Source organism: Chaetura pelagica, unplaced genomic scaffold, assembly GCF_000747805.2.
Source record: "Chaetura pelagica isolate M959 unplaced genomic scaffold, ChaPel_1.0 scaffold170, whole genome shotgun sequence".
Classification (NCBI taxonomy): Eukaryota; Metazoa; Chordata; class Aves; order Apodiformes; family Apodidae; genus Chaetura; species Chaetura pelagica.
Window position 1 is genome coordinate 100,673 of NW_009952048.1, and position 14,154 is coordinate 114,826.

At 38.0% G+C, this 14,154-nt stretch overlaps 1 protein-coding gene across 1 annotated transcript in view; it reads right to left on the reverse strand.

Moving 5' to 3' along the window:
- Positions 1–246: 246 nt before the first annotated feature.
- CEP162 (centrosomal protein 162kDa) overlaps positions 247–14,154 on the reverse strand; it is a 43,113-nt gene continuing 29,205 nt past the window's right edge. Inside the window, exons 20-27 of the mRNA XM_010002981.1 lie at positions 13,498–13,661; positions 12,471–12,575; positions 11,086–11,310; positions 8,753–9,423; positions 7,765–7,906; positions 5,930–6,028; positions 2,415–2,549; positions 247–465 (exon numbers count right to left, since the gene is read on the reverse strand). Of these exons, the coding sequence (XP_010001283.1) occupies positions 247–465; positions 2,415–2,549; positions 5,930–6,028; positions 7,765–7,906; positions 8,753–9,423; positions 11,086–11,310; positions 12,471–12,575; positions 13,498–13,661 (1,760 nt within the window). The remainder of the gene's footprint in view (positions 466–2,414; positions 2,550–5,929; positions 6,029–7,764; positions 7,907–8,752; positions 9,424–11,085; positions 11,311–12,470; positions 12,576–13,497; positions 13,662–14,154) is intronic.

The window sequence follows — 14,154 nt, forward strand, 5'->3', positions numbered from 1 at the left end:
GTTTATGAAATAACCTTCATATTCCTAATACTTTAAAAAAAATGCATGTAACTTTATTTATAATGAAATATAAAATGTAGAATATGCACAGTTGCTTAGTGCAAACCTACCCTTGGACAAGCAAGATTCCAGATAAGATCAGAATGCAATTCAAGTTACAAGTGTTCTATTAATGATTTTTAACAATATTTTCTTTATATAACTTTGAATAATAAAGTCCTGCCTCTCTAACCAACTCCTACCTAGTCATGTCTTCCAACAGCTGTCTGTCACGCCAAATCCATTGGAATTAGGTGCAGGAATAACCACCCCTTGTTTCTGCAGTTCACGTAAAACGTCCAATATTGAATCCAGTTCCACGCGGAATCTCTCCAGTTCCTGATTCTTCCTTTGGGCCAGTCTTCGCCACTTCTCCACCTCCTGGCTGTGTCTTGCCTCACTCACATGCTGTGCCCGTTGGGCTGCCTGCACGTTAGAAGCAAGGCAGCACAATGTGACTTTCTAGGCAGATACTCAGCCAGCCCTGCCCCTTTGGCAATAAATTACTTTAAATATGTGTATTAATGACAGAAGGGCAGGATTATTACTGACTCATGAGTCACAGGAGAATTATCTTTCATCCTTTCCAAAGCAGCAATTAAAAGTTTCAATATTTAGGACAAAGCTGAGCATGTAACATAAAACCCTCCAATAAAAATTAACCTTTTGAATTGCTAAGTAAGTGTGTTAATTAAAAGAACACTTGCAAGAGAAAAGAAATCTGAATTATGTGTTTTGGGAGGGAAAATATCCTGTAGTGACAAAGGTCTGAAGCTGCTGCAGATAAAAGTTTGAATTATTTTTGGCATGTATCCATGGCATAATCCTATTCAATTACCCCAAATCAAAAGTGTCACAAGGTATCAAAATTTCCACAGCACTACTAATTGTAATAGTCTTTAAGCTCTATCAGCTAAAGGCCATAAAATGACTGTATTTGTAGTCTGAGAGTTAAGGATAACCTGTTACATTTCCTTGTTCAACTATTCGTTTTTCTACACTGTTCAGTTTGTTATTGTCTGGGGGACTGTTCAGTGCCCCACTGCAGATTATTTTAGGTGCAAAACTAGGACAAACAGAACCCAATACTTAATACATAACAAGGCTAGTAGCACCAGGAAAGATGAAATTACTTAGCAGTTGTTGCACATCAAATTTTTAATTTTTTTTTTTAAACATCATGGTAAATTCTATTGGCCAGGTAATGAATTCAGTAGAGCTTGATCACAGATGAGGCAGCAGCAGATACTTTGCAGAAATGGTAAAAAAAATCTCTAATTATACAAAAGGAAATTAGTAGCATTTTAAAAAGTAACTATGATAGTTGCCTTTAGCAGGACAGAATGTGAACAGAAAGATTAAAATCACCAGTGGTTGCAAAGTTTGTTCTTAATCCAGTGACTTGTTTTATACACAGATCTTTTTGGGAAGGAAAGTAAATACCCGACGTGGAAATGTATGAGGATAAAACCTACCAGAAACAATGCTGTACTTAAAAGTGTGTTCCTTGACACCTCGTTTCAAATCTAGAACAAACTCCACAAACTAAGAACCACTATGAGTTTGATGATCTTCCAGTCCAACTGCCCTTCAACTTCAAATATTTAAGGTAAAACACTAACAAAAGACAGTTGTGTATGTAAGTGATGAAAGTACTGAGAAAAAAATCTTTATGAACTAGAACAGAAAACTGTTTCCAGATGATAGAAGCTCCCCAGATTAGATGAAAAATCAGGATAGAGGCCATGACATAACAGAAGATAAAAAAGTCAATGCAGCATTGTTTTGCCCTTTCAAGGGACACATGTCAGATACAAGATACAGCCTTCAAAATCAAAAAGAAGGAGAATAAAGACTTTTGTTGTTGTTTTGGGTATTAAAGTCAGTACATGATGTTTCTCTACTTCTAATGCTGCTTTTCTAAATGGGACTTTGAGGGCTAGAAAATAAAATTACAGTTCAATTGAGGAATACGTCATAGCTTAACTAACTTCATTACAAACTCTCACCAATTTTTCATAGCTAGCTTTCATCCTGTCATTGAAATATGAAACAACTGGCTGATTCAGGGGGCTTCCAGAGGTCAGGTGGTCCAACCCTCTGCAAAATCAAGGCCTCCTTAGATCACGTTGTGAGGAAGTTACGCACCAGATACATAAGTTGTGCACAAGTAACTGGAGTTCCCACAGCAAGGAGGTGCTGGCAAGGGCTGCATCTACATTCATGTGCACCAGCAGGTCCCAAAGACAAAACCATGGCTCTGTGAAAAGGTACTTGCCCCCTGCAGTGTGAGCTAAACAAGCCTGTGCAAGGACCATAAAACTACAGTTAAACCAATCAATTGCATAAGTAAATGCTGATATACTGTGGTGTACCTTTTGAATTTCTTGCTCTCTTTCTGCATGTCTGGTCTCCATATGCTTGATTTTCTTTTCCAGGCACAAGAAATGTTTCATTTCAGGGCTCTGACTCTCCTTAGCCTCTCTCAGTTCTTCCAACAATTTTGACACCTAAAGTTTGAGATAATTGATTAAAATTGTTACCATTAAGTGTTAAGCAGTGGTTAAGATTCCTTTCAAAGTGTATTTGCATTGTTTAATCATTCCACTCAAAATCTGCAGAAAGGAAGACATACATCTCCTGTATTCACACAACAGGGGCTCAGGGACTTAGGTTAGGGCCTTCATTTGTAATGAGTGGCCTAAGGAGATGAAAATCTTGTCCTTTTTGATAAACCCAATCCTGTTCATAATATGTGATGACGTGATTATTCACAGTCAATTTTCATACTTCTAAACATACTAAAAAATGAATAGATTTGGGGTTTTTCAGCCTGGAGAGGAGAAGGCTCCAGGGAGAACTTACAGTGGCCTTCCAGTACCTGAAGGGGCTACAGGAAAGCTGGGGAGGGGCTTCTTATAAGGGCCTGTAGTGATAGGACAAGGGGTAATGGATCAAAACTGGAAGAGGGGAGATTCAGGTTAGACATTAGGAAGAAATTCTTCAGTGTGAGGGTGGTGAGACATTGGCACAGGTTTCCCAGGGAAGCTGTGGATGCCCCATCCCTGGAAGTGTTCAAGGCCAGGCTGGATGGGGTTCTGAGCAACCTGGTCTAGTGGAAGGTGTCCCTGCCCATGCAAGGGGGTTAGAACTAGATGATCTTTAAGGTCCCTTCCAACCCAAAACATTCTTTGATTCTATGAATTAGATGTTATTATTAGATGTTCTTACACAATCTCTTCTCATATCCTGGATAAAGATCAAATATAAAATGTACCAGTGTATTTCTAAGGAATAAATTAAGAAAAGACATGGTGATAATGCACATTATTACAAACCCTTTTGGCCTAATAATTGCCAGGCCAAGTCAAATCTACCGATCGCTTAAAACTAATTTCCTAAACCTCCAGAAATTCAGGTAAGCTTTCTTATAAATCCCTACTGGTTTAGTCTCATTCTTTGCCCATTTTAAGTAACTTGTTATTTCTTCATGTAACATCCTGGGTTTTTTTGGTCACGTTCTTAACATGGTAAATTAAACTAAAGTGAAAGCTTTGTAGTTTTTATTCTTTATTATAACTCCTAACTCCCCATACCCAATATATCTGCAGACTGCAAACCCTCCTCAAGCACTCAGGCATCCTTGGCTCTCTGCTGCTGAGCTCAAGCAGCTGAAAGCAGTGTGTACTTCAATGGATGTTGCCACTCTTATTGAGAAGTGATTCCAAGATGGCTTACTATTATTTCCATTTTTCAGTGTGGTTTTCTAAAATAATAAGGCCTTTGTTGCTGCATTTTTCCTGTCCATTTCTCCAGTGGCTTTGAACCTGTGGGCCAATTTCAGCCACATTTGTCACAGAAGCAGAAGTCTTAGTTTCATGAGTCCTGTGAAAATAAAGTGTTTGCTGCTTGTCTGCTAAGCTTCCCCACTGAAGGAAAGAGCTGACGTGTGATCTCAAGTACATGATTAAATTTGAGAAAAGTTCAGGCAGGAAATATGTTAATGAGGAGGAAAAATCCCCAGGGTTAATATAGGCTTTGTATATTCTTGCCAGAAATAGAACTATGTTAAATACAAAGCTGTGCTACGTGCAAGCTGTTATGTAGTTAATGGAAAACATCCATGAAGAGCATAACATTGATGTTCAAGGAACAATCTTCCAATGACCCTCAGGAAAGAACTTTGCCTTTTTTGAGGTACCACCATTTTAGAGAGAGGAGTCTCAATCTCATTGCCAATGGTAGTGCTTTTTCCTATCACAACTAATTATATTTACAGGTTTGCTTGCCTTCTTTTTTTCAGCTCAACTTATTTAAACATTTAATGCTTAAAATGCATTTTTAAAGCAGCAGAGATTATTACTTAAATAAAACAGTCATACTAGAGGGCAAAAGCAAGGCTTTACTTTGACATTTCTCTCTGTATAGTCCAGCAATGATTTTGGTAGCAAAGGTGCTCCACTCCTTTTTCTTAAATGCCAGCACCTCAAACTCAGCCTGTAACCTGTGGGTCAGACAGCATGACCATCCTCTTAACCAGCACTGTCATTAATAATCTGTAAAGCAAACAGGCACAGAAGAAACAAAACTGTTGAATAATTTTGTCTCATAGTACTCTACCCCTGTTCTCCCAGGAGGAAGTATTACATATACACTGGGGTCACTGGAGTGAAACCATCTTTGTATGGAAAGGCAACATGTGTTACTAGATTCATAATATGAACTCCAAGTCTCAGCCTTTATTCTGGAGATACAGAGCTTGCTTAATAGGACATCTTCTTTCTCTCCCTATGAACTCTCTTCATTTCTATAAATACTTCACAACAGAGGTGGAATTTTTAATGGATAAGATAGTCTCACTGACCTAATTCAGTATTAAAGATTAATTATATTAAGTACATAGTAAAAACACACTGAAAATTCATTTCTAAGTAAACAGGGTTAAGCAAGCAGGATTAAATGTCTGGAGTTCTCAGTCCCTTACAGAATAGAAGAACTCTTTTCAATAACTTTTGCAGGTTAATTACTGTATTATGAAAATGAAGTTAAAATTAGCAATGTTCCTGCACCAAGGATTTGGTAAATGAAGCATAAGTGCAATGCTTGGACAGGCTGTATTCTCCTCCTGACCAGGTGATAGAAAGATTGGCAGCATTTTAAGGATGCCAAAAACATAGCCAATATTTCAAAAAACTTGAGCTAAAAGACAGACAGCAATTTTACACAATATTAACCCAAAAATAAAAGCATGAACAAGTCTAATTTTTAGATTACATCAACAGAAGTAGATTAGGAAAGAAAAAGATGCCTCTCAAACCAGTGAATTTCAGAACTACTACAACTAACATTCTTTTTGAGACCTCAAGGTTCATAGATATCAAAGGAGAAACCAAATAATTGCCTAAGTCAGTTTTATAGCAATGAAGGAAGAAATTTTCAAATAATAATAATAATTTTCAAATAATAGTGAAACAGCCTCTTAATAAAGAAAAAGTCCCGTGGTCTATCTACTATCCATCACAACTCAAAGAGGAGGCTATGAATGCTTGGATTAATCTGTTGATCAATTTTAATACAGATGTCAGACACATCTAACTTCTTAAGAGTAATAATTAATAATAGTTAATAATAACAGAGTAATTATAGCAATAATAATAGCAATAATAATAGTAACATGCTAATAGGAGGTCAAAGTTATACCTTCTGAGCTGTGTTCTCTGTTTTACATTAGGAAAATGTACTGAATTCTTAGGTATACTTGATGTAGAAGCAACAGACAAAGATACCACTTCTAAGACTTACTTCCTATATATTATTTGAGACTGTACACAGAAGAAATTGAAAACTCTTTTATTAGCATAAGGTACCCCCAATCCAAATGGAAACATACCTCCTTTTGCAGGAGTTCCTCTCTCATTTGTGAAAGTAGCAGGGCTTCCTGATGTGTCTGTTGCTCACTGATTTGTTCTTGGAGATGTTTTATTAATATCTACAAAAAGGTTAAAAATAGTCATCATTAACATGACTACCCATGACAACATGTGAAGACCTACACAGGAAAAATATATAACCAGTATTGTAGTACTGCAGGTGTAAATGATGCATATATTAACAATCACAAAATCACTCATGTTGGAGAAGACCTTCAAGATCACCAGGTCCAACCATTAGTCTTACTCTACCAAGTTCAGCACTAAGCCATATTCCCAAATGCCACATGTAGATGACTTTTAAGCACATCCACAGATGGTGACTCAACTACAGGCTAGTCAGCCTCACCTCACCCTGGGATAGCAATGAAACAGCTAATCCTGGAAACCTGACAGGCACATAAAGGACAAGAAGGTGACCAGGAGTAGTAAGGATGGGTTCACAAGGGGGAAGTCATACTTGACCAACCTGACAACCCTCTATGATAAAATGACTGGCTTGGCAGACAAGGGGAAAGCAGTGGATATTGCCTACCTGGAATTCAGTAGGAAGGCTTTCAACACTGTCTCCTGCAAGATCCTCAGAGAAGCTGATGAAGTATGGGTTGGATGAGCAGACAGTGAGGTGGACTACAGATTGACTTACATGGTTGGGCCAAATGGTAGCAATGGGTGTAACGAAGTCCAGTTGGTGACCAGTCACTCAGGTATGTGGTGTGTAAAATTGTCAATTCTGGGTCCAATCCTGGTCAAGACCTTAATTAACGATCAGGATGATGGGGCAGAATGCAGCCTCAGCAAGTTTGTTGATTGTATAAAACTGGAAGGAGTGGCTGACACACCAGAGGATTGTGCTGCTATCCAGAGGGTCTCTGACAGGCTGGAGTAATAGCCTCACAGGAATCTCATGAACTTCAACAAAGGGAAGTGCAAAGTCCTGCTCTTGGTGAGGAACAAGCCCAGGCACCAGTGTATGTTTGGGGCCACCCACCTAAAGAGCAGCTTTGCATAAAAGGACCTGGGTGTCCTGGGGGATACCAAGTTGAACAAAAGGCTAAGGGTATCCTGGGCTACACTAGTATGAATGTTGCCAGCTGGCTGAGGAAGGTGGTCCTTCCCTTCTACTCAGCTCTGGTGAAGCCACACCTGCAGTTCTGTGTCCAGTTCTGAGTTCCCCAGTGCAAGAGACATAGAGCTACTGGAGAGTCCACAAAGGGCCATTCAAGATGATTAAGGGACTGGAGCATCTCTCACATAAGGAAAGGCTCAGAGAGCTGAGACTGTTTAGCCTGGAGGAGAGAAGGCTCAGGGAGATCTCATCAATGTTTACAAATATCTGAAGAGAGGGTGCAAAGCCTCTCTTTGCACAGAACCAGGCTCCTTCCAGTGGTATCCAGTGACAGTGAAGCAGCAAAGGCCACAAGCTGAAATGCAGGAGGTTCTGTCTAAAGATAAGGAAAACTTCTTTACTGTGAAAGTGACCACGCACTTCTTTGGGTCTCTAAGCTCAGAGAGGTTGTGGAATATCCCTCCTGGGGGCGATATTCAAAAGCCATCTGGACATGGGCCTGAGCAGCTGGCTCTAGATGACCCTGCTTGAGCAGGGGGGTTGGACAAGATGACCTCCAGAGCTTCCTTCCAACCTCAGCCATTGCAAGATTCTGTGAGTACAGTGGCACAGGGCCATTTTTGAAACAACAGATCCTACTTCAAAGAAAGAACAAGTATATAGTAATCTAGAAATAAATAACTTGAACAATATCTATATGTGATGACTGTATCTACTGTACCTTACCTCTTGTGTTGAAATTCTGCTGTTTAGTTCAGCTACTTTAGAGGTAGAATGCTCCTTTGCATACTGGCAAAGAATTTTCTCCACCTCCCTCTGGTGGGAAGCCTTCAGAGATGCAATGTATTCTTCTGTGTCTTCCTGTATCCTGAACAGAGTGAAAGGAAAATAATGTAAAGCAGCTACAGACAGTTCTTCAAAAATCCAGCAAAGTTTCTCACTTGAATGTGTATCAAAATCATTCAAGGCAGCATGTCTTTGAATTTCCATAACAAAACCTCATAAGGTAACACCACCACTACTTCTGCTGCTCTGGAGGGATGACAGGGTGGGAAGCCTACAATGTTGATTATATGCCCCATTTAACTAGAGGTAGCTCAAATACAGAAAAGTCAGCCAATCACCTTTTCCTCCTATAAAAAAAAACAGAGGAGAGAAAATAGGCTCATTTAAATCATAACACAGCTGTCTTATTTCAGGTATCTGTTTTAGTACAGCATGTGTTGCAATAGAAATATGCCAGTTTCCTCTGGCTATGAAGGGATCTAAGGGAGACCAAGTGACATGTAAAGTTTCTGCAGTTGGTCAAGCAAATCCCACTGAAAGCACACCCCAGTTTGAAGGAAAGCCTGTGTATCAAATCTTAATGCTATACAGCACAAATAGAAAGCATCTAAAAACCAATGATTTCTACTGAGGTATTTTTACTCAAAACCATGATAAATTGTAGCATTAATAAGGATTAACATAGGTTTGCCTGTAGAAAGAACAAATTGTAGCATTAATAAGAAGGATTAACATAGGTTTGCCTGTAGAAAGAATCATGACATTGCACTGCTCTAAAAAAAACCACCAACCCCAAACAAACAGTAAAAATGAAATTAACCAAGAACATCAGCTAAGTATAAACCAGTTTCACCCATGGCTGACATACTAATGTGTCACTTCAATCCTGTATCAACCAACACTTTAAGAAGGTTTTCAAGGCATTTACCTGCGTATGTTACTTTCAGAATAAGCCAGTGTTGCTTGGGACTTCACCCTCTGCTGGTTCATTTCCAGAGACAATCTTTCCAGCTCCTCTTTCAGCTGTGCATTTTCTTGCAGCACTTCTGAGAGACTGGAATCAGCAAAGGCACGTGGTTGGTGTATTTTGTCATCATTGTAAATGCTTTGAAAGGGCTCACTGGTGCTGGACTTCCTTTCATCTGTTGATGAGTTGTTCTTTTTGAAGATTGCTGTGGAGTTCTCCTTATTATCAGCTCTATTTCTCAAATTATCATCAGACAACATCACCATCCTTTCTTTTTGAAGTTTCTCTACAGTTTTTGTGAGGTCTTGTATTTCCCTATTTTTGGTGACCAGTTCCTCATTTAGCTTTAACAGCCTGTCTTTTGTGTTACCTTGTTTCATTTGAGAGTCTGTAGACTCTAAGTCTTTATTATCCTTTTTACTTCTGAGCTTTAATTGGGAATTTTGACTTTTAAGGTTTTCAATTTCTGTCTGGAGGTTTTTAACAGTGATCTGATGGGTCTTCTTTAGATTCTGAAGCTCCTGTTCAAGTTCTGTAGAACTGGCTTTATCACCATTCAGTTTTGGTGGCTCACTCATGAATTTGTAGGCAAGCAGCTGTTCAAGCTCTGCAAGTCTTTGCTCATACTGTATCTAAAGGAGGGGAGCAGGAGGAGGGGAAGAAAAAGCAGTTTCTTCAAGTATGCTTTTATTATTAGCTCTTCCTATTATTCTTTAAAGTTACTGCACATCTGAAGCAAGATTTCAGAACACAGGATACATCAGTATCACTAACAACACTCTTCAATCATTTCAGAAATTAGGGAGTGAAACAACTGTGAAGCAAACGTAAGTCTACTGTAAAAAAGAATCACTCAAAACATTTACTACAGAGTGATCCTTCCTCACAGTGAGTCCAGTAACTACAGGAAAGAAATTAAATTAACAAGAAACTATTTTATTTTTATATAATTTTTATATAATTGAGTTCTCTTCAGATGTTACCACCTTGGTCGGTCAAAGTAACTTCTTATTTTAGTATAGGAAGAGGTATTTATTTTTTTAAAAATCTGTCATTATGTATTTACAACACGTCAGTTTGCAAACGTTGCTGTCACATAACTCAGAATTGTATTTGACATTTTAAAATACATCTTAAATTTTAACAGGACAGATTTTTATTTTTTACTTCTTTAGAAGTATGAATATAGAAGTGTGAATCCAGAAAGACACAGCATCCTTCTTCCTAATGATCTGAGGAAAACCTTAACACTTCTTAATCACCTGGATACCCTCTGAGGAAAGCACGAGGAGATATTCACATGGAGAAAAGGAGGAACAATGAGCCAGTGCTTTCCTTTCCTGCTCATTCAGCACTTGAGCAGTTCACTTCTTCCTTGAAGGAAACTCCCAGAGTTCCACTGCTTCCTCACACAAGTCTTAAGACTCACGATCATGTCATTTTTGGACAGAGTGTTTCAGTGTTCCCACATGTTCCCTGCAGAAATGCCCAGTCAGCAGCCCTTGGAAACCACAGCCTTTCCTACAGATAGGAATTAGGTAAATAGCTACTCTGACCCACAGGATGAAACCTGTTTACCTTAATTGTAAGAACTAAATGACTACGCCTCAAAAGCTTGTCGTCTCAGTTGCAATTCACAATTCCAATGCTCTTTTTATCTTAGGTGCTAAAGCTACTGAAATTCTGGCTATAAATTCTTGTAATACTTTTTCCCTTGCATGTCACAGAATTGTAGAATTGTTTTGATTGAAAAAGACCTTGAAGATGATCAAGTCCAAGAATTAACCCAGCACTGCTGAGTCCACCACTAAACCACATCCCTCAGCATCCCATCTACACAACTTCTAGCTATCTCCAGAGATGGTGCCTCCACCACCTCCCTGGACAGCCTGTTCCAGTGCCTGACAACCCTTTTGGTAAAGAAATTTTTCCTAATATCCAATCTAAACCTGCCTTGGCAAAACTTGAGGCTGTTCCCACTGTTTCTACTGCTTATTACTTAGTGACCAACACCCACCTGGCTACAACCTCCTCTCAGCTAGTTGTAGAGCACAATATGGTCTCCTCTGAGACTCCTTTTCTCCAGACTGAACAGCCCCAGTTCCCTCAGCTACTCCTCATAAGGCTTGTTCTCTTCCTCAGATTCATTGCCCTTCTCTGGGCATGCTCCAGCACCTCAGTGTCTTTCCTGTAGTGAGGTAAAACGTGGTTTTTGCCTTCAGTTCTCACCACTACTCTGTGCAGGACCTTGTGACTTGCAGAGCAAGACTACTCAAGAAGCCTCCAACTTTTACCTTTATTTTTTGAAACTGTTGTTCCATGGCACGGAGACTTTTTTTAGCTTCATCATCTTTACCTTCAAGTTCTGTTTCTAACTTCTTTATTCTTTTCTCCAAAAAATCAACTGTGTTTGTTTTAGCTGAAAGATCATCAGTCTTCTCAGCAGCAGCAGCAGCATAAATCAAAGCAGGCAAAGAATTTGGATACCTTCTTTTTAGAATTCCTTCCATTTCTCTAACCTATCAAAAAAAGTCAGAAGTGAAAAAAAAAGGTTCTAATGAAAAGTGAAGAGAAATAGGTGACAGTGTTAACAAATGTCAACCACTTAAGCTGAGTGAAAAATGGAAATGAGATATGCAACATGGAGAAATTTTTTACATTATTTACATTTGTTATTTTTTACAGAAAAGCAAGACTCAATCTTTTACTGATTGACTTACACATAATCTTCAACAAAATATTGGTCTGGTCTTTAGATTGTCTTATCTCAACCAGACATTTTATTTACTTTCTTAGCCCTTAAATTGTGTATGGCTCTTAATGCTGCTAAAGTATTTGCTTTTCTTCTGGACTTTCATTCACATTCTACTTTTCCAACTGTTACAGAGATATTTCATAACAGTACTGAAAATACTATTCCAAATTACAGATTATATGCCTTTTATTTTGGAGTCTGCAATAAAATAAAACTAACACCTTGCACGCAAGACTAATAAAAAGCCCCTCTTTTTAACTATGGGCAAGATATTCTTTGCATTAGAGTACTGGAGGCTCTTTTGCATTTGTTTCACATTCCTACCAAATGCAGCTGCCACCTCCAAAAATTCAGAAAGGCCCATTTCTGCCTGACTTTTCCTCAGTAGAGATAGGAATTTTAAGGTCTCTACTCCCCTAGCTTTTTTGCATCTTAAAGGAATTCAGTGAAATTTAAACCCCTGCTCTTGAATCAACTTGGTTGAAATTGGTTATAATGAGTAGGGATTACTGAGCATGGATGGAAGGAGTCTTAGAAGATAAAGAGCAAGCTTGTGTCTGCTTTTCCCCTCTTGCCTCTTTCCAAGAAACTCTCAATGGCATTTTAAAGAATTTAAAATGTAAAAGAATTTAAATTTAAACATTTGAAGAAATTAAATAACATTTTAAAATAATTTAAATTAAAAAAATAAAATAATTTAAACAATTTAAACAATTATCAGTAAATAGCTCATTAGAACATAGTAGCATAAGAGCCCTTTGTAAGTAAATAATTGCAGCTTTTTGTTTGGAGTGTTCCATAGCACAAGTTACTTTATCACAGAGCTTCATTCAATGCTTTATCCTTATGGAATGGCTGGGAAATGTCGTAAGAGACCTTATCTGAAATAAAGGTTAAAGGAAACACAGTCCTATTATTACATACTTGTCGCTCGAGATCCTGAATTCTTTTAGCATCTGCTGCTCTGTCTCGCAAACGTTTCTTCTGCTGCAGACACTGATCTCCAGCTTCAGCTCTCAGCTTCTCTACCTATCCACGTCATGAGAAAATAAATTGAAATATACATGCAGGGACACTATCCTGTAGTAGAAAAGTGAATATCTGAAACATGCACAGTATAATGGCAGTATTCTGCAACTTAAAAACTGCTAACGTTAACTTTTGTACTAACTGTTTTTTCAGGTTTTTAAACTAAGTTACAGCTTCTTCAAGCCACTTAAGGTCAAAGGAGCTGAAACCAGCTACAGAAATCTAGAAGAGAACGTTAGCTCTGGGACCTTCTTGTCTTCAGACCAGTAAACCAGCTTCTTTCTCCCATACTTTCATATTAGTGACAAAGTACTACAGCGTATTACATGGATTCAGGGTGAGTTAAGGAAACAGTTTGTGATTTGCAAGGTAATGTTCTGTGATGAGATATAGAAACAGCCAAAAAGCAATGTTAAATTGTGCCTGAATAAATACTGATTCTCAGGATCAGGAGAAGGAACTGGAAAGCTAACACTCCTACACTCCCCTAAAGTCTGGCCATGAAGTTTTAATTTAAAATTGAATATCCTACCTTGAGCACTGTACAGGGATAATTACACTTTGTATAGTTGGAAGTATTCCTATCTTGATTCCTCTCACACATTGGCATTGTTAGAGCATCAATAATGCTTTTATGCCAGCACAATGTGACAAATTTGATTGTTTTTATGAAGTCAATGCTTTTTATTGTTTTTAAACACTAGGTTTTAAGCATTCTGCACTTCCAGCTTTTTCTGCATATGTAACAGTATCAATTTTACATAAGAGGACTCACATTTTTCTTAAAGGTTGTAAAGAATTTACATGTATTTTTCTTGAAAAAAAATGGGATTGGTACAAAGGACAGGATTACGTTATATTTGTCCCTAGAAAAGTAATAGTTTTAAGTTCCAACTTCTTAGATAAATCTAGATATTACCACCTCTAGTTTTAGTTTCTCAATTTCTTCCCTTGCATCTTTAAGACGAGCTGCATCTTTATCCAGAAGATCTTGATTTTCTGCATACCACTGAAGTCTTCTTTTTAAATGACTTATTTCCTGTTTGTATGATTCTTCCTTAACTTTAAATTCATAAGACTTCTCACCTACAAGAATAAAGCATCTTTAGTATTGTTTTATTAGTAATTATGTATTGAAGCAGTAATGAGTCAATACGATCCTTCTTAGCACATTTCATACATTTACTCTTTTGTCTATTCTTTTACTGCAGAACTGTTTAAAAAAAAGACCCTAAATAGGATTTTAAATACAACAATATTTGAAAAAAAACAACCCACAACAACACCCTTTTACCTCTCATACATAGTAGTAATCAATGTTTCAGAATCAACCATGGAAAGTATTTAAAACAGAATCCCAGGGTGATCTACTCATGATCACACTCCAGTAAACACATTTTCAGTAACAACTCAGATGACAATATAGAATATGTGCTTAGATACCTACTGACCATATTCCTCCCATTTAGGGTTCAAGCACTTTAAGGAGACATGGGGGTAACTGCCTGATATTGGAAGAGAAAGAGTCCAGTTTCCGGTCCTATCTCATGAAGAAACAAAAAATCAAACTGGAAAGAGT